The sequence below is a fragment of the Dunckerocampus dactyliophorus genome, chromosome 3, assembly GCF_027744805.1.
Source record: "Dunckerocampus dactyliophorus isolate RoL2022-P2 chromosome 3, RoL_Ddac_1.1, whole genome shotgun sequence".
Taxonomy (NCBI): Eukaryota; Metazoa; Chordata; class Actinopteri; order Syngnathiformes; family Syngnathidae; genus Dunckerocampus; species Dunckerocampus dactyliophorus.
Window position 1 is genome coordinate 29,675,904 of NC_072821.1, and position 21,781 is coordinate 29,697,684.

At 38.7% G+C, this 21,781-nt stretch overlaps 1 protein-coding gene across 1 annotated transcript in view; it reads right to left on the reverse strand.

Annotated features, from left to right (window-relative positions):
• Positions 1-21,536, reverse strand: part of LOC129178654 (CD82 antigen-like) — a 29,980-nt gene extending 8,444 nt beyond the window's left edge. Inside the window, exons 1-5 of the mRNA XM_054771067.1 lie at positions 21,394-21,536; positions 9,436-9,508; positions 6,428-6,500; positions 2,950-3,071; positions 1,388-1,462 (exon numbers count right to left, since the gene is read on the reverse strand). Coding sequence (XP_054627042.1) covers positions 1,388-1,462; positions 2,950-3,071; positions 6,428-6,500; positions 9,436-9,498 — 333 coding nt within the window. The 5' untranslated portion in view covers positions 9,499-9,508; positions 21,394-21,536. The remainder of the gene's footprint in view (positions 1-1,387; positions 1,463-2,949; positions 3,072-6,427; positions 6,501-9,435; positions 9,509-21,393) is intronic.
• Between the last annotated feature and the right edge of the window lie 245 nt (positions 21,537-21,781).

The window sequence follows — 21,781 nt, forward strand, 5'->3', positions numbered from 1 at the left end:
ATTTTTAAAGTGTGATGTACTTAACTGCTATAATTATGACCACAAGTAAAAAAATAAAAAGCGGCAGTGGTTTTTGGCTTTGTAATAATTCATCAACAATTAACTTCTGCTGTTATTTTAATGAACAATATTCAATATTGTAGCAAGCTTTAACAAAGCGAAGAAGTACTTCCATCGCCGCCCATAACAGATTAGCAAAACCACTTCATGCAGCTGAAAGGACCAGAATGTCATTAACTACAGTAACTTGGTGCCATACTGTACATCAATCTTCCGAAGTCGGGTTGTGTGTGCAGCAGCCTAAGAGAAGCCCACGCTTGCCTTTCCCCAACTGCTTCGTCCAGCTCCTCCCGGCGGATGCTGAAGCGTTCTCAGGCCAGCTGTGGGTCTTCACCAAGGCCTTCTACCGGTCGGACATGCCCTGAACACCTCCCAAGCGATACCCTAACCAGATGGCCGAGTCACCTCATTCAGCTCTTCTCAATGCGGGGAGTTTCTCCCGGATGACAGTGCTTCTCATATCTAAAGGGAGAGTCCAGACACCCTACAGAGGAAACTCATTTCGGCCGCTTTAACCCGCGACCTTGTCCTTTTGGTCACCACCCAAAGCTCATAGGAGAGGGTAGGAATGTAAATCAACTGGTAAATTGAGAGCTTTCCCTTTCGGCTCAGCTCCCTCTTCACCACAAGGGACTGATGCGGAGTCCGCATCGCTGCTGACACCACGCCAATCAGTCCATCAGTTCCATCACTTCCCTCACTCGTGAACAAGACGCCGAGGTACTTGGACTCCTCCACTTGGGGCAGGATCTCATCCTTGACCCGGAGATGGCACTCCACCCTCTTTTCATGGACCGTGACTATCAACCAAACAACGAAATAGCAAATCAACCACGTGTGTACAACAAATAGTACAACCTTGACCACTGCACCACTGAGGGCACCCAAAGAAAACATTTACACACCTAGCAACATGTAAAACAGTTAGAATTCAACAAACACACAAGGCATGCTGGGGAGCTCACGCACATACTTCCCAAGCAAGCAACAATATCAACATTGCATTCGATTTGTTTTAACTCATGAATGCAGAAAATCGATTTAAAATGACGCACAATGTACTGTAACTACCAACATTGTTATGGTAGTATGACTTCTTCATCTAAATCAAATGATTATCTTGCAAGAACGCATTTCATAAATTGGTGATACTAGAGTCTCTGCCTTAGTTTGTACAGCGTGTATGGAACAAGACTCTCTCCACAAGCGCACCTATCTCACTTAGGCATAGCCTGTTTCACGTCACTGCAGTTAAAAATTGGCTGACTGTATTCATGTTGTTGTTTCTGTGCTGGGTGTGAACACCAAATAATCATATGTTGCTTACCACACCCTTGTGGAAGTAGATGAGGGCACCAGCTACAATCTCAGCAATGAAGATCAACAAGAGGCAGGTAAAGTACTAAAAGGACAAGAGGAATGAATGTTGAGTAATAATAAACATAACACTTCAAGCAATCAACCAACAGTTTTGATTTTTCACGGACACACTGACCTTCCGAATAACATTTATTGCATTAGGCTTTTACGAGGCTTGTTTGAAGCCATTATCAACAGATAATGGCTTCAAACAAGCCTAATAAAAGCATCGGAACACCAGTTGAAGGTTTCCATACCAAAACAAATTAATAACTTCACTTGATGTTACAGAAAACAGATCATACCTGTCACATATATGAAGCTAAAGACACACACTACATCACAGAAGTGAGTACAGTAATCCCTCGCCACTTCATGCTTTGAATTCTGTGGCTTCAATCTGTCATGGTCATTCAAAAATATATTAATTAATAAACTGTTAATAAATGCTGTTTCATTTCACATAGTTTTTGACTAAATTAAACATTTTCATGCATAAAAATGGCTAAATGAAGTCAAATATGTATCTAAGGCATTCAGAAGACACATTCAAACATGTTGTGATGATATGCAGTATTTTACACTGGTTCTTCAGTAATGTTACATTGATATATTATGTCTAATATGTCTTAGAGCCATATTGTATTTTTCGCCTTTTTCCATATTGTATTTAACGCCTTTTTCCACAATATGTCTACAGCCATATTGTGGAAAAAGCCGTTGTTTCATGTTGCTGCGTGAGAGAGGAGGTTTCCCTGCATGCCAAAGAGATGAGTTGAGTCAGAGGCTTTGTACATGCCTGTACTGGACTGTACTGTACATGCCACGGGCACTCAAACAAGGCACGTGATTGGTTTCCGGCGTGACATCCACCAATGAGAGCACGAGTGGATTTATCCCGTGAGCTGATAGGCTGCGCGTCATCGCAGCATCACCTAGCATCTTCCCTTGTTGTGTCTCGCCAGTCTCCTCCACGCTGTTGACTGTCTAGCATATTGTATCTATCAAATCCTACTTTGCGGTTTTTCATCTTTTGCGGAAGGTTCTGGTCTCCATTAACCGTGAAAAACGAGGGATTACTGTATATGGGTGTTATTTCCTGTCTAGAAGCCTCTAATAATGTTACAAACAGTATTTAGAAGGTCATAAACAGGCTTTCTATGCTCTAACTATGAAAATATTCATTTATAAATAAGGAACCCTACTTCACGGAAATTCACTTATCACGGTCGAGGGATTACTGTACACCCCTCACATTTTTTATTATATATTTTCATGTGACGACACTAAAGAAATGACACGCACAGGAGGATTTGGATACAGCTATGCAATGCTACAAAAAAGTTTGGGCCAATTCGGACATTATCACATTTAAACTTTTTTTTTTTTTTTTTGCCAAGCTGTAAAGTGACTACTTTACATTGGATCAGTGTCATTTCTTCAGCGTTGTCCCATGAATATATGCAAAATATTTTTCAGAAATGATCATCTCCTAATTTCTATACTGTGAATACACTATCCTCCACTCACGATGCCAAGCAGACAGCGGATCTCGTAAATAGCTCCTAAGCAGCCAAGGAAGCCAATGAGCATGGAGAAAGCCCCGACTCCAATCAGGATGTAGCAGGCAACCTTGACCGCTATTGAGTCATCTGCAAGGAAAGGACAAGCACACAGGTTAGTGATTGCAAATCATGACACAATATATTGTTTTGTTTGTTTCTCATAATATTGCTACATTTTTTATATTTCTTTTTATTATTATTATTATTTTAATATTTCAACTTTATGCTACTAAAATGACATTATTTTCCCTCAAACATTATGTTATGCTCATAAAATTACTACTTTTTCTCATTAGATTACAACTTTTTGCTCTTAATATTTTGACTTTATTCTTGTAAAATTACTGCTGATTTGTTGGGTTTTTTTTTTTTTAGTTTTCTTTCTAAATTATATTTTTATAATGTACAGCAAATGGCCCCTGGGTCCCACTTTGGACACCCCTGCTATAAGCTGTGTGTTATCCATTTAAAAGCTGTGGGCTTTGTAGCATTCTCCTCCTCTACCCAGATAACTAAAAGAGCTGAAATGTCCACAATCACCCCATTCAGCGTTTGGCCAACGATGGAATTAGACATAGTGCATGTAAACATAAACTGAGTGATTCACCTTCAGATCCAGTGTGATTTTAGATGTCATCAAATATGTCATTGAGCATCCAGCACAAAGCTAATGTGTTTACTGTACATTAACCCTTTTGTTATGGCTGCTTTGCAAGGTATGACAGCATTGGTGAAACTCATGCGCTCCGCCTCTCAGCGACGCCTCGCCAGACTGGTGACGAGTGCAGTAATGAGTACGGCGGTGAGCGCACTGGGCTGATGTGATGCATGTTGATGCTGGAAGGAGCAGAAAGGGCCCAGTGTGTGAGGAGAGGACACCTGCAGCGAGGCCACTGACAAAGCACAAATGTCCTCAGTGACGCTCGACGACAGCCACACACTCTCTCTCCCCGACTGGAGAATCCTCTTTCTCAGTGTGTGTACCTCTTCGTTATTTGTTTGGGATTTTCTGTTCACCAAACAGTTCTTCATTAGCCTTCACTATTGGACATGCACATACAGTCCTTCAATAAACCCGCCAACTTGAAAAATACTTGCATATATTTGGTTATTTTGTAAAAAAAATGTCGTACATATTTAAAGAGTAAGCTTTGTGTTATTAGTTAATATCAACATCTCAGCTTTTTCTCTTTACATTACACCTTATGCTGTCTTTTCCCCCTCTTAGATATTCATAGACACTTAAACATTCCAAGGGCCTACAGCCAGACCTTGGCCTGATTTCTGCTGTAAATCCTGGCTCCATTTGAATTGGCCTACATACTGTACTTGTATTTCACACAGGTCAATCAGTGAAAATAATACACTAGAAAAATCTATTTATTTTAGTGTTTATTATTGCTTTTCTTCATTATTATCCTGCAGTTCTCATCTAGTTTGCAGTCTGACATGACACAGATTCTTGTGTAAACTCAATCTTCTTCTTTGTTTAACACAGCCTTAACTAGGAATGCATATCATTATGGCAATATCATTATTTGGCAGTATAGTTATCGACTTATAACGCCTTGTAAGTAACGCAATGTCCCCACAGAGACACACGGACTCTGACGCTCTTTTTAAACATTACTGCATACATGCCAACAGCAGTGCTCAATTCAAATTCAAAAATGGTTAAAAACTTACAGGCGTTTCTTCATCGCTATCCACCCCAACCTCACAACACACACAATGCAACACTTGGCAAACAAGGTGCATTCACTAACACTGAAATTCTGAACATCAACATTACAACACAGTACATGGGCAGAATGGTGTAGCAATCTTCAATTTCTGCTCCAATAGTGCGTACTGTATGCACTTAAAGTACTGTAAAATGGAGCAAGTTTTTCTGTTAGTATGTTTGTACAATGTTTGGCAGATTAAAGAGAATAACGTAGCATGTCGTTGAAATGATTTGCTCCATTTGTGTGAGTGTGCATGGAGTGTTGCATGAAGACATAAAATAGTTGAAAATAAGACGATCGAACAGCAGTAAAAGCTTATGTTCCGCGTCACACATAATGAAAATAATGCTTCTAACATGTCTATTTGTGTTTTTACACCCAATTCATCTGCATGAATACATTCTTGTATGTGTCCTTCATCGTTTCGCTGCACTGTTTGGCAAAGTGTGAGCTCTGTAGCCAAGCCACCGGGCTTCCAGTGTGATGGTGTCCCGCTTGCCGTTTTAGCTGGATTTAACGCACTATTTCAGTGCTGCTGGAAGCCCTGGACCATGGCACACTTCCAAGCCAGACCACTAGACCATCGCTGGGCATGCTGCCAGGTGGAACACCTCACTGTTTAACCCAGGGTTGTGCTCTGGAAGACAAGAGAACCAGGGTGGAGAGGGGCCTGGGACACCTTGCCTGTCCGCCTTTAAGCCATCATGGGGTGGGAGAAAAAGGGAGGTAGGCCGAGGTGTGCGGAGCGCCCGGCGGATGCATGTATTTGTTAACAATGCAATCGTGTTACAAGTTCTAATACGTGGTGCAGACTATTCCCCCTCTTTTACATGTTACTTTTCCATTTTGTTTTCTTGCAACACAGCAGGCTTTATTTTGTGTTATATCTGTGGTGTTCATTGAATAATTGTGTACTTACACAATTGGAGCATTTAAATGAAGTATTATGAGAAAATGACAAATCTATTGTTTACTGTTGTGAGGCACTTTCCAGTTCCAACAATATTTTAATTTTGGTTTTAGTATAAATGTTGCTTGTTGTTGCTCACTGCAAACTGTGAAAAGCGTGTTCATACTCAGCACCATTCTGCGAGAGAGTCAGGTTCAGCAGTCACCCTTCTCTGCGTTTTTTGGTTGTTTCTTGAAATTGTTTTTCTCTTTGATGGACTCTTACTAAGAATGTTTTCCAAAATCCGTATATGAATGCTTTCCACATATGTGGCATTTTCGCTGTGATTTTACATGACTTCTAACTACAATTACACTCATTTTTCTCCACGGCTCTTTGAGTCTGTGACGACAATAACCAGATGTGACATCACAGGAAACCCAGGAGTTGGTGAATTTATTAATTATCATTTTGTTTCCATTATTGACTAATTCAAAAGTCACAAAATTCTGAAAAATAAAAAAAGCATTGTTTTTGGACACAATGTTTGTACTTAGTACTGATTCAGCCACCATTTAAGCACCAGCACTGTTTCAAAAGCACTGAAAATAAAATAAAATAAAATAAAATAAAATACTACTGTTTAAATGAGTTGGGTTGTTTTTGGGTTTTTTTAAACTTTAGAAGACAGAAATGAATCTAACTGTAAAAGGTCTTTTTTTTAAATGAAGAAGCATTAAATGAGTAATTATACCATTGCGGTTTCATTATGACCGATTGAACTCGTTTGCCTGCAGAGATCGTTAGATGATGACTTGGAGACTTACTGAGGACAACAATGAAGCTCTGATTGTCCAGGAGGAGCCACAATCCGAAGCCCATGACGACGGCCCCGAGCAGCTTCAGGAGGAAAACAACACACATGAGCCACGCTTAATAAAGGCTGAACACATGCTGTAGATTGGGGCACGACTCAGCAATATACAGTACACTATTCCTATAATCATAGACAAATTCATTTGTATTTGATTGAGTCATATTTGTAATTTTATAGATGCCCTACTAACCAGCAAGAATTTGACCTCCACAGACCGATGATGTACTCATGAAACCCAAATTACTCCTGTCCCTTCAGCAAGAAGCTTCGTCAAAAAGGACAACTGATAAGACAGTAACTCACCATCGCTCTAGAGCAGGGGTGTCAAACTCGTTCCATGGAGTGCCGAGACATTGCAGGTTTTCCTTCCTCCACCAAAGCGGGTGATTTTAATGATCAACATCTCCTTCAATTTGAAGGAAGGAGCTCATCAATTAAATCACCTGCTGGAGAAACTGGTTGGAGAGAAAACCTGGAGTGTCCCAGCCCTTTCACACATACATGATTGGATAAGGATGATTCCAAGAAAGATGAGGGATCAACCCAGAATTATACAGGAGGCGTTTGTTATTGATCTCAAGGGGGCAGGGACCACACTCACTGAGAACATGATTGGTAACACACTTCACCACATTATTCTTTGGGGCTAAAATGGGTCGTGAATGGGTTTTCCAGCATGACAATGACCCCAAACATACAGCCAAGGTAAAAAAAGAATGGCTCCTGGTGTAGCCCAGCGGGTAGAGACGCAACAATTAATTGATGCATTGAAGATTAATTGATTATCCAATTAATCAACAACTATTTTGGTATTTGATTAATCGTTTTTTTTTATTTTTAAATGTAAATATCCTCTGATTTCAGCCTCTCAAATGTGAATATTTGAGAGGTCGGCAACCTTTACTATCAAAAGAGCCATTTTGTCCCTTCTTATACTAAATAAAAATAGTCTGGAGCCCCAAACGTAACACGAGTTTTAGTCTTTTTAATTTTACTTGTTAAAACAACATAATACAACAAACAGAAGTGCAGTTTGTGAGGCCTTTTTGAGTGCTTCCCGTATTAATTTGTGTCAAATTAAAATAAAACGTAGCCTATTTATAATAATAAAAAATATATATATTGTTGCAGCTTGGAAGTTTTAAAAAAGTAAACATAAATTGAGGACCGTTTCTTGACGGGTCTTAAAGAAATGCATTTTTCTGAAAAATAACAGCCTTTTAAATGCAAGTGTTCAATGTGTTTCTGATACTCAATGCTGATCTTTTTGCCGAGGCAGTAACATAAGACTTTGCTCTTCACACAGGACTGTAAGCTCTCATTTATAATAGATTAATTATTTTCATTTTTTTGTATTCATGGTCAGCTTACGGTGGGGATTGCACGCTGCAGGTAAAGGCAAGGGCCATAAATGTGGATGTGACGCATATTTTAATTGAGTAATTATAAACATTTTTTAAATGTTGATGTTAAAGTTTCACTTTAAACTCCAACATATCAAATAAAGTACATTAAAATAACATATAGATAATATTTACATTCATAAATTAACCTTTTTTTTTTCTTTTGTCATGACTGAAAGGAGCCACAGCTAACTGAAGGGCCGCATGCAGCTCCTGGAGCCACGGGTTGCCTACCCCTGATATAGGGCCTAACCGATTACTCGATTAATCAAAACAACAAGCTTCAGACTAAATCGACAAACATAATCGCAGTCCTACTAGCCAGCGTCAAGACCATAATCTCACCGAAAATTTGAGGGAGCTAAAACTAACTGTTGCCTCGTCCTGTGAAGACCAATAGTTTGGAGCCGCAAAACATTACACATCTTATACACTTTTAAAAGTTGCAATCTTAAAACAAAAGTCAGCCAACATTAAAATAAAAAAGCGCATCAGAGTTCGCATATCAATGCTTCCTGCTCAATATCGTTTAAGTCACTTAACTCATCACAGGCGACTGAACACTGTATGCTTGCGCTGAATTCATGTCATCCATCTGCCTACTGGTGATGCTGGTTACCATTTTATTGGTCTTGTCCTTGGCTGTCTTTGCAGAGAGAATAATTCCAAATAATCCATCCATCCATTTTCTATGCCGCTTATCCTAATTAGGGTCGAGGGGGCATGCTGGAGCCTATCCCAGCTAACTTCGGGCGAGAGGCGGGGTACACCCTGGAATGGTCGCCAGCCAATCGCAGAATTCCGAATTATTTTCTGTTTAATTTTGAATGTGGGGAATAGATGTGGTATTTTTATGAACGATTCTTTCACGTATTCTCCATCTGTGAACGGCTTCCAATCTCATGTGCAGCCTGTAGTTGAGTTTGGAGCGTTCGTCCACTATTTACATTTTAAAAAAACAAACATTTTTGAATTGAATACCAAAATATTTGTTGATCAGATAATTGATTAATTGTTGCAGCTCTAAGTGGGTCAGCAACATGGAGGGTGCCTTATTTGGGGCTCGATTCTGCGGCATTAATACAAGGCGGACGGACTACAATAGGTTGTTATGCTCAATATTGTACAATAACCGAAACAGTGTACAAAAAAATTATACAAAAACTGTGGCAATTCGAGGTTTGACTGTACAAGACACATCTCCATTTTGTTCTTGGTAACACGGGGTTTTCCACTCAGTAACAGGTCTTGTTTTGCTTTAGGATCAAATACTTTCACTCAATCAAATGCAAATGAATTTAATACAAACTTTATTTAATTGTTTTCCGGATTTTGCTAATATCCTGTTAAAGTAGTCATTAATAATATGGACAATTAATGTCTTTGTGTGGGGTAAACAAAATCAGCAGGGGATCAAATAATTCTTCCCCCCCCACTTCAACCAATCCAACTGGGACCGCTTCATTACGAGAGTAATTCATGTCAACAAAAACTATTGCTTTTACTTTTTCATAAAAATTTCACATGAGTGATGATTGTGTTACAGAGTACTCACAAAGAAGATGAGATTGAGGAGGAACAGGAAATACTTGATCGCCGTCAAGCAGCCTTTCCCCATGATGGTTTATCTGTGAAGGTGAGAGGACATGCGTGTTATGTAAAGGTAAGATACTGTATAGCTCAGAGATAGCTAAGCGCATTTGTAGCATAGTTGGCATACAAATAGTAAGAAGGGTAAGAACAGTTGTAAGAGAAATTGAAGATAGACAGACACTGAAAAATTGAGGATTTGATTTGGCAACTTTTTTTCAGGCTTTCATTTTGTTTCAACACATGAACGTCTGTGGCCAGTGTGGGAGACAGAAATATGAAAATACACAGCATAGGCCAAAATATTTTTCCACTTTCGGCTTATCTCTTTCCGGGGTTGCCACAGTGAGTCAATCACCTGAATGGCTTTGGCTTCGTTTTTAAGGCGGGTGGCCCTCCTGACCGTGACCGGGAATCAAACCCATGCCCTCTGCCATGAAAGGAAGAAGCATGTACAGTCATCCCTCGCAACATCGCCGTCCCAACATTGCTCCCTCACTCTTTGACGTTTTTTTCATAATTGATTAATGGCCTATAATTAGACAAAATATGGAAATAAAAAATGGAAAGACAAGTGTGTGGTCACTAGCTATCAGTAATACAAAATATTTGAAGTAAGAGGGCACTTTGATACATTTTGTGCATCGAAGATGCTAAAACCATCCTAAAATAGGTCAATATACTGTATAATAAAGCTTTAGTGTTACAGGTGACAAAGCAAATTAGTGTAATATCTAATTATGTATCTCATTAACACATTTTAATTGTAGAATAAGCTTCAGGCTGGAAATGGCCCGTGGGCTGCACCTTGGACACACCTGGTGTTTCTTTTTAGGACAAGCGCAAGTGCAAGAGTAAGAGTTTGAAGAGCGTGAATGATTATTTTCTTTTTGGTAAAGTCACATTTCTTATTGGTTGAAGTGTATTATTAATTATCATGACGTGCTTCACACAGCAACAAGCTTGATAGTTTACTATGTCCACGGTCTGTATTTATTCCCAAATTCGGCCTTAGGATTGTAAATATGTGTTAGCGAAAGTCTTAATAAGATGTCCACTGACGTTGTGCAAGCTCAACACAGTGAAAGGAAGACACACAGCTACGTCCACCTTCACACTACAAAGCCGTCAAGAGCCCAAAGACAAAACAGCAGACTTCCAGCCTTCACATTAAAACACGCCAGGTTATCATCCTGTCTGTCTGTATCTAACAAAATAAGGGTCTCAAAAAAAATAGCTTCAATTGGCAATGAAAACAGTGGTTATGTAATGCTTAAGTAAGGCGTCGTCCTTTAATTGGTCAGGATTTTTTAATGAGTTTTGTTGAGACAATATGTTTAAAATAAATATGGCACCTTGTGTATAACTTGCATTGCATATTGCAGTATGTGTGTTATTTTGCACAAACATTGTTTATTTGTGAAATACATCCAGTGGCATCACAGTAAAAGAAGCATCATGTGTTCATTCCTTACCCCAGATGAGACCCAACGTTAGTTTGAGGGAAGACCTGCTGCCACAAATGAGAGGCTGACATCAGAGGATATTTACCTTTTGTAAAATCAAAAAACAATTGCTGCAGCTCTAATCAGAATACAAATACATACTGTATACCGTTACACCCCTAATTATTACAGATATACCGTAATATACAGTAACTAGGAGTGCAATAATCGGGCTTTGTTCGCTAATCAAACATATTTTCAAGATTTGGGACAATAGAGGCGTATCTCCACATGGGCCTGCATTTTGAAATTCTATTTCTTACCAGTTCTGTAGAATGAGATTTTTGACTCAAACGAGGCTAGATTTGCTTCAGTCTAAATCAGGGGTCACCAACGTTTTTCCTTGTGAGAGCTACTTTTACAAAATCAAAGAGCTACTCATTTTTGTAACATTTATTTCAGAGCTTATTTTAAACCCAAACAAAGTGAATATGCTTGTTTTACCAGAACATTAACAAAATGCTGGTGTCCACAACTCACATTTTGTATTTCAGAATGCATTTCTTTCTACTGTTCTTTCATTATTAACTGAAAACCTGAATGAAAAGCAGGCTTGCGGGCACCTCATGTGGTCGTGGGGGGCTACCTGGTGCCCACGGGCACCACGTTGGTGACCCCTGGTCTGAATTAACAAATTCCTGTTAAATATATATCCACTTTATATGCATAAATTGACAAAACTGTGGGCAACCATGAGCTACATTACAGTGGCAGCAAGTAAAAAGTGAATTCTCCCTACACCGGGGATTTTATCCCATCCTAATGGGGCTTCAACAAGTACAGCTAATCAGGACTGGGTGGCTCAGATGTCCTGGATTAAACCTGCAAAACCAGTTAAAAATCAGTGAGCATGGAAGAAGCCGTCTTCACTGCATGCAACCTATTTACCAGTCTGCATGGATGCAGATTGAAATAAATGACTGAACTTCAAGCGGATACAAACAGGAAGGCAGAACCTGGACTTTTTGTTCTTGGTCTTGTAAACCACTATTGGCAACATATGCTAGCCGGTGGCGGTGGAAAAAGAATTTGGGATGGGGGGGAATCCGATCCAGTGTCAGTATCGGGTTCCGATAACACCATACTTCACATATTGGAAATTGCCGATACCATCGGCGGAGATTTCCGATCCATGAGCCACGTCTACGCTTCGATGTTGTAGCTTGTTGTTGTCAGCAAACGTAACTAGAAAAATATCAGCAAATGTAGCCAAAAGTATGTCAGTGAACATGCAATAGTTTCCAGGTCACTAGAATATCATACTTGGTTGAAGAGAGCAGTTTATTGCAGCCTTATAGAAAATCAACAATAATGATTTAGCAACTAGAAAGTCATTTGCGATGTTAAGAGTTCTGTGTTGTCTGTGAAGTTGTGCGTGTGTGTGTGTGTGTGTGTGTGTGTGTGTGTGGTGCTGCATGTGTGGAGACTAAGTTTGCTGATATTCTTCTAGCTACATTTGCTGATATTATTTTGGCGTGGCTGATATTAAGCAAACAGAGCTCAGGTACACTAGGTCCCCAACTTACGAACATCCGACTTGCGAACATTCGGAGATACGAACGCAAGCTGACTGGTCTATATTTTCATGTATTGTGCCTTGTAGTAACTCCTTATTTATACTGCTACATGCTTGACCAGTAGAGGGCACTGTGACACTGCTAATGGGACCAACAGGTAGAGGAAGAAGGTGGGGAGAAAGTGTAAAGGAGAAATGGAAAACTAAATTGTAGCTGTACGATGCAACCCGGACAGAGCGTGTGATTAAAGTTTATGAAGAGTTAATAGGCCTGCTTAATTCTACACCACCCACAGAACACTACCTCTTTTAGAAGAGTCTAACGACGATGATGATTTGTCCTTTTTTTCAATAACTCCTCCTCCAACTCCACCACAATGCTCGACCACTCCTCTTCAAAGGTAAATAACATTTATCATTACTTATTATTATTATATCATTTTTATTATTGTTTTTTTTCATTAATTATCCTCATTTAATATTACTACTGCATCCAAGCTCATATTTACATACATACGCATATACTGTATATGTATACACGTACATGTAGTACCTATATCATTGGTAATATTACCTTTTGTTGGACTTACAAACAAATCGACTTGCGAACGGTCATCTGGAACCAATTGTGTTCGTAAATTGGGGACCTAGTGTATTAGAATTATTTCAGTATTGGCAGATATCCAAATTCAGGGTATCAGGAACGAATCGTAAATGAAAAAATGTGGATCAGTGCATTCCTAAAAAAAAATGTCATCTTGAGTCAGTTGCAAGTCCCTTTAATATGAGAGCATACATAGGCTGCAACATATAAACTACGGCATCTGATTGGACAATTAACTACTACGATGTATATTAGTTTGTCCACTCATTCACTTTCTTTACCGCTTGTCCTACTGATGCTGATATTTGTGAAAATAAACAGACAAGAGAACTGAACTACCCCATCCGACTTTGTATACTTTGGAATGGTTGCCAGTCAACCAATCGCAGATTGATTTTACTCATTTTTTTAATGATTGTGAATTTTTTACTCTAAACATTCATACAATTAATGAACCAGGACATTTGAAACTACGCAATCCCAAGACCGGATCAAAATGTATACAACCATCTGTTCCATCTCCATATCAGCACAAATCTGTAACAAGGGCTGTGGCTACCAAAAAAATATGTATACTGTATATTTTATTATTATTGGGGGTTTTTTACGCTTATACCAGTGGTGTCCAAAGTGCGGCGCGAGGGCCATTTGCGGCCCGCGGCTGTGTTTTTAAATCGGCCCTCGTCACATTTTTAAAAATACAACTAAAAAAGAAAACTAACAAAAGCAATAACAGAAGTGTAGGAAAGAGCAGTCATTTTACGAAATATTACTTTATTCATAATATTAACAGAAAAGATTATTCTACAAGCATAAAGTCGTAATACTGTGAGAATAAAACAAAATTGTTATTAAAGTTAAAATATTAAATAAAACATATCTACACGGGTTGGTTTACAAAATGTAAAATATCAAAGTGGCCCCTGTATTCTTTGATTTTGCCAAATGTGGCCCTCGCTGGGAAATGTTTGGACACCCCTGGCTTAGACGAATAGGTTGCTGGATAAGCTGTTGAAAAAAATGCAAAACAAAAAATCTGTTCAAATGAAAAGGTAAAACAGACAGACATTGAATACTGAACTCCAAGAAAAACCTTCAGCTCACACTCTGACAGTAAATTCTGCAACAGGAAAGTATCGATAATCTCCCTACCACCAGAACATAACACCATCCTTTCCAAATTATCTCTGGCAATCACCTCTCCCTCCCTTGGTCGAGCAATAGCCGTTTACTCTACAAATCAATACAAATCTGGGTGAAATATGGAGACCTCGGACCAGTTATCCTGCGGCAGTCCTGCAACATGAGTGGCAAGCACATGACCCACATTCCCATCAACGTAAATGGGTGACTTTACACTGCTGCTGTGCCACTTTGGTTGCCAATGTGAAATTACAATTTACAGTAATCCCTCGCCACTTTGCGCTTCGTATTTCTCGGCTTTACTCTCACGTTTTTTTAAAAATATATGAATAAATTATGCTGTTTCATGGTTGAATACAGCCGATTAGTAAAAAATATGCATATTCAGGGTTTCCCCTAAGATTTTTTGCAGCTGTGGTGGTGGGCTGCATGGGAGGGCGAACTGCCGAGCGCTGTGTAATGCCACTGCTGCATCCGCATTTTTTTTAATGACAAATAGCATTTTAACAATAAAACAGCAAAAATGGAAACATAAGGAGTAATTTTACAAAAATAAAGTCAAAATATTATGATCAAAAAAAGTTGTAATATAATGAGAGAAGTCATAATTTTACGAGAAAAACGTAATATTACAAGGAAAAAAACAAACAAACAAACATAATGACTACAACATAATGAATACAGTTGTAATTTTTGGAAAATTAGGTGCAGAAAAAGTTATAAATTTATGAGAATGAAGTCAAAATATTATGGCAATAAAGTCATAATTACGAGAATAAAATTTACAGAAATAAAGTCACAATATTAAGAGGAAAAAAAGTCATATTCTAATGAGAAAATAAGTCAATTACGACAATAAACTTATAGTATTATTAGAAAAGTCATTTTAGTAGCATAGAGTTGAAATATTAAAGAAAAAATAAGATATTTAAAGTCTTAATATAAGAAACAAACAAAACAAAATGAAGTTATCATTTTTTGGAAAATTAGGTTGAGGAGAAAGTTATAATGTTATGGGAATAATGTCAAAATATTATGTGAAGATTATTTTAGAAGAAAGTTGACATATTTGTAACATAAAAAACAGCAAAAATGGGGGAAAAAGGAAAGACCAAAGTTGATATGAATAACAGAAGCAGTTTTTTTCTTTAAATATATATAACTTCTTAGCATATCTACACGTGTTGCTTTTTAAAATAAAGTGGCTCTTGCATTTTTTCATTTGAAACATCAGTTTTGGTGTGACACGTAGTTTTGTAGGTGTGACTTAATTATTACATCATTTTCACCCACTTATCCCTTCTGGTACGGACCTGACTATTTACTCATGCGACACGGTTGGGTAACCATTTTTTTTTCCAACTGTCTCAACAGCCTCCCTCCCACCCTGACTGGTAACCAAAACAAAGGCAGCTTTCACACACACACGATTCCATGCCTTGTAACAAAAGGGAGAATTTGATACACAGAAGCCTGCTACACAGTGCCTTACCTCTCCTCCCCATGAGAAGAGGTTGAAAGATACAACTTTCCAATGTGAGATCTGACACCACCTGATGTGTCATTTCTGCTACACTTTACAAATAACTTCTTTTGGAAAGCAACTGGTTTCCAGCATATGGTCAATAACTAACATACCAAATATTTGTGATCAGAGGTATTCCATACTTCATTTAATACTGATATTAAAGTAAAGAGCAGAACAGGCCTGATCATATTTTGATCCTTTTGAAACAGGAAAAAGGCAGACAGAAGGCTGTAAATTATCATGTGCTGTCAGTGAACTTCACTCCTAACTCGACTAAAGCTCCAACTACTCACCCCGAAGACACTGTACAGAAAGGAGCTTAGGGAGGATACTTTGCAAAGACGGACTAAGATCTGAAATGGAACCAGCAAACAGAGGAAAATCCCTGCATGTACAAGTGTTCCATCCGCCACAAAAAAATCCACAAAACAGCTACCATTAGGGCTGCAACAAATGATTATTTTCTTTGTTGATGAATCTGAAACTTGTTTCGATTAATTGCGTACCGTAGATTCTGGTGTATAAGCTACTTTTTTCTTAAACTTGAACTCTGCGTCTTCACATTTGCTTCAGATCTACTACTAATTGTTTAAATACTGTGCCACTCGCGAATCAGCGAGGAAACGGTAGCTCTTTCTTTGGCAGGAGCCAATCACAAGCTATCAGTGCACTCACAACGAGCTCGTCAACCCACTGGAAATCACATGAGGTCAGTATATATAACAGTATAACAGCATAACAGTCTTGACTCACTATGTCATTTTATTAAGAACACTTTACTAGCACTAAGTTCATCACACATCTACTCAGGTGTACTTGACAAATATATAAACATGTACCAATATGATTTTGACATTTCAAAAAAATAACTAAGTTTTCCCATAAAGCATTGCGTCTGAGCAACGTATTCATTGGAGCACTGCAATGACGGTAGCCTCTCTCTGGCTCCCTCTGGTGGACAGAGGCATCATTGCAGCGTCATCCACCATTTTCTATGTTGCTCGTCCTCTAATGAACTGCTCTTCTGGCAGTAATGCATTATGGGTAGATGTTAAAATATCTGCTGTTTGTTATTTTAAACTCGTATTGGTACTTGTAAAGTATATTTTCTCGGTACCTTTTGAGTGTTAAGTTGCTGTGTGATGAGTTTAATGTTTGTAAAATTACCCCATGAGTCAGACTGCTATATTGAGTAATGACCTGCAATTTCTGATGGGCAAGCTCATTGTGAGTTTTTTTCGTAGCTCATAACTGGCTCCTGTCAAATACTCGTGCACGCCACTATGTCATTTTATAACATAGACATGTTTGGCTTACATACAGTATGAACAAATCATTTTTTTCCCTCTAAATTTAGTGCGTCCAGTTTATACACCGGTGCGGCTTATGCACTGGAATTTACGGTAATCGGTTAGACCCTAGACGGACCAAATTAATATGAACCAAACACAAACCCAAACAATTTTTCCCATAAGAAATCATGCAAATCCAATTCATCCCTTCTGGACACCCAAAAATGTTGACACAAAACACGTTTTTATAGTTTTACAATTATTGTTTTACATGCAGAAAACAATTCTAAATGCCTATGCAGCGGAACCTTGGTTAGGTAGAAGCATCGTCTGGTAATTTAGTCCAAAACTTTCCTTTATCTGAGGCACAGTATCAAAACAACTGTCGCTGAAATATGCCGAACATAATACCGTAGAATTTGACAAGACAAATGGTGTCTTTTGTAAATGTGAACAGGCTTACTCTATCTGCTTGAGTGTTCAAGCAAAAGCCTGCCACATAACAAGAGGGCATATTAAAAAAAATGCACCACAACAATATGTAAACAAGTTATTCCATGTGTACTTCAAAGAGGGAGAGCTCTCAAAGTGACGTCACTTCCTCCTTCGCCAGACTTTGACAGGACTGTGTTTCAGTGGCGAAAATTTTTTTAAAAAGGACTAAAAAGGACTAAAATTGAGCAGTATTTTTGTCATCTCCCTCTTATTCAATGCAATTATAAAGGAAATAGCTGATTTTCTTGTCTTATTTTGTGCAATTTTTGTATTTCATTTGAATGCATCATTATTATTATGCCTTTATGTTCTTCCTTATTTATTCTGTATGTACTTTATTTATCCCACAGCGGGGAAATTTACTTGTTAAATTCCCTTGAAAAAATGCCCCAACAAATTTCTCTAACTGAACATTCGCAGTTTGAGACCGTACCCCTGACTTATATGCAGTTAGAATTGTTTTATGAATGTACATATATAATTATAAAACCATACAAACGTATTTTGTGTAAAACTTTGAGACTTCTGGCATAACTGTGTTAAGTTAGCCAAGAACTACAGAGTCAACAGCTGATGACATCATAGATGGGCGACAGAGGTGACTTCCGCTTTGCGTTTCCACGTATTAGCAAGTTGCTACTAAGGACATTTTGTGATAAAAATACATTAAGAACACAGTTGGACTCTCACAGTGTATCAATAACACAACAAGACCAGCGCCATATTGTACGCTAATTGGAAAATGTATGCAAACCAAGGCTAAATTTTGGCATAAACTTTCGACATTAACCAAAAAAGACGCTAACCGGGGCGTATGGAAACTGAGGTTCCACTGTAGACATTTTTTTATACGAGCTGTACTTATAAACCACTATTGGCAACATATGGTGACCAGAAGTGGTGTTATTATATTTTGGGGATTTAAAAAAAAAATTTATCATCTTGAGGCAGCTGCATCCAGTCGCTTTAAAAGTATACTCACATGGCAACCTGAGAATCTAGTAAAAACACTACTTTTTGTTTCAATGTTCCATGTACACATGATCCTCCAAACAATCCCTGTTTGTACAAAGCTGAAAAAATATCCGAAAAAAGCTACTGGACAAGTACCAGGTGCATGCATATAGTACTTGTTCTCCCGGTCTTTTACAAAAGCATATCTTCAATACTGTACTGTTATAATTGAGTGTATATTTGAGTGAAGGGTCTCCACTGATCATAGTAAATGTTCACTCTTCACTAGAGAAGTGTTACCAAGCTCATTGTCTTTAGTCGCACACACGCAGCCGATGTATTTGTGCATCCTGTTTCTTTAGACATCAACAACAACTGGGAACCATTTCTCTAAAGCACAAAACACAACACTATCACACACACATACACAAACACACTCCACACAATTTTCCTTCTTAAATAATAATAAAAAATGTAAAAAAAAAAAAACTTGAACAGCTGGCAGAAACAATCATTTAAGATCAATGTTCTGCTTGCATCTGTCCTGTGTGCTGGGGAGAAGAGGAGTGAGCAGCTCAAACCTTATTAAATCCACAAACAGCTCTTGGGCAATTCCACCAAACAGGGGAAACAGGTTCTGGACTCATGCATGCCCATAGCCGAGGCTTTCATTCTTACCGTATTTGCAATAGATCTTTTATTTTGTTTTCTATTTTCAACTTTAAAACAAGGGATCAGATTCAGCTCATCGTGTTGAAGATCTCAGTCTTTCACAGCACAGGCTCTCTGACTGCAGCCAAAACCAGCAGAGCCCATACAGGAAACTCTTGAGTGACATTAGTTTCATGTCTGACAAGCGTCCAAACCTTAACCACCAACAGCTGTGAACTCCTGCACAGCATGAGCCATGCTACGTCTCTGCTCCGGCTATGGAAAGGTAATTAAAGCAAGAAAACCCTGATTTAGAGACTACAATGTTTGGGGGCGGTTGGGGTGTCATAGAGCTCTGATGAATTTAAAGTACAGTAAGTAATCCCTCGCCACTTTGCGCTTTGAATATTGTGGCATCACTCTCACAGTTTTTCAAAATTAATAAACTACTGTTTGTGGTAAAATGTGGCTTATTATTAGTCATAAAATATGCACATGTAAGCAAATTTGATGTGTTTTTTGCCCTTATTAAGCATTTTCAAGCAGAAAAATGGCTAAATGAAGTAAAATACTAATAGAAGGCTTTCAGAAGACATTCAAACAGGTTGTGATGATTCTACACTGGCCACTGGGTGTCAATAATTTTACTGTAATGGTGAGTGAGACAAAAGCACCAGAGTTGGCGCTGGAACAACGAGCTTGTATTGTGGGTTTGAACTATCTCACAACAGGCACAATAATCCCTACTACGAGCTACAAGTTAAAATTCAACTCTGAACTCCCAACATCACTTCCTGACCACCCCCCACTGAGCTCTCCTAGCACCGGAACACATTTACAGCAACACACATGATATTTAAAATGTAAATATCCTCTATTGCAGCCTCTCAAAAGTGACAACTTGTTCTTGCCTTAGTCATCCATGAAAGAAGACCTATTTTTGTGTTTTAGACAAAACAAGATATTCACACACATCAGATTTCACTTTGGAAAACAATAATTGACTATTTTGCCTCTTTTCTGACATGTCGCGGACTAAACCATAACTGTTTGCCTTTGGTTCATATAGATTAAGTCCGTTTAGGGACTCAATTAATCAAAACAACAAGCTTCAGATTAATCAACTAAGAAAATCATTGTTAGTTGCAGCCCTGTACGAGTGTAAAGGTGACTATAGGGGTGTTATTTCATGTCTAGAGGGCTCTCAGGTTTTCTATGCTCCAACTACACAACTATTCAATATATAGATAAGGAATCCTACTTCACGGAAATTCAGTGATCATGGCCGGGTCTGGAGCCAATTAACTATGATAAACGTGGGATTACTGTGGGTGGAAACTAGTCGTAGCTGTGATGCCATCATTCCCATGACTGACCCACTTTTCCATCTGTAACTGTCTCGTCCTCATGTAACATTTAACTCTAAAAGGGGGCACAATTCAGTCAATAGCACTTCTATCTGTGCTATTGTGACAGATACATTGAGCCAATACCGTATCTGTACAAAACGGGATGTGAAATGCATTTCCTCAGTCAGTGACAGCCATATGTGTGTGGCTGAACGTTTCTTTAACATGTAAAATCGTTTTCTTATAAAGCCATTAGTCTTTAAAATGCCAGATAATGCAGACACATGTCTTTAGGTTGTTAGATGTGTTATAATGCGCGACCAACTCTGCTGTGGTTGCTTCTGATTGGCCGAATTCCTCATAACGGACGGTGAATGAGTTTTTATGTGGACAGACTTTTCTTTTTTAAAGCTCCACTGGATAGAGATTTGGTATGTTTGTATATCCGCGTTCGTGTGGAGATGGACAGAGTTCCATAAGATTAAAAAGGTACAAGTCTGTTGCCAAGTGCCAAAGCAGTACCCCTCCACTGAAGAACCAATAAGATAAGTATGTGGTAACTTACTGTATGTGTCAAAACCCGAAATATCTGTGAACAAAATTCAATTTAAAATGGAAAAAGAAGTTCACAATGTGACAAAGACGAAGAGATTAATGTTTATCACACATATATGGACGCTACTAGTCTATGAATGCGATCAATATCCACCACATTAACAGACTACGTTCTTTGAGGAACTTGATGTGGTGACCAGATGGGTAAGTCCCACGCCAGGACCCACGCGCGCTCATGCCGTAAACGATCACGCCTGACAAAAGCAGTTTCCGTGTTCAAGATTCGGTAAATCCCTCCACACAACGTCGGAAAATATGCTTGATTACTTACTGATTCAGAAGACGACGTGCAGAAAAGTTGAGTGCGCTTAAATACGGACTGCTAGCCGGACCCAGTGACCTCCTCCAGCACGACGCCGACAACAATGAAGCACAGCCACAGGGAGGCTCAACTCAAGACAGGCAAAGGAGGACTCGCACCCGGGCGCCACCATGTGGCAGATATAGGAATTGATTAATCCCTCAACCCTCGCAACGTCATCACCAAACAAGATACCGGTTTCAAAGCACGTTTGCTTGTGCATTAACAAAACTTACAACTCAACTCAGCTAATATAGATTTGTATAATTTAAAAGTAAATATGTTAATGCATATATAATAAAAATAGTACACATTTGTACAGTACTCCGGACTACATGTTTATTTCATAGCATACTGT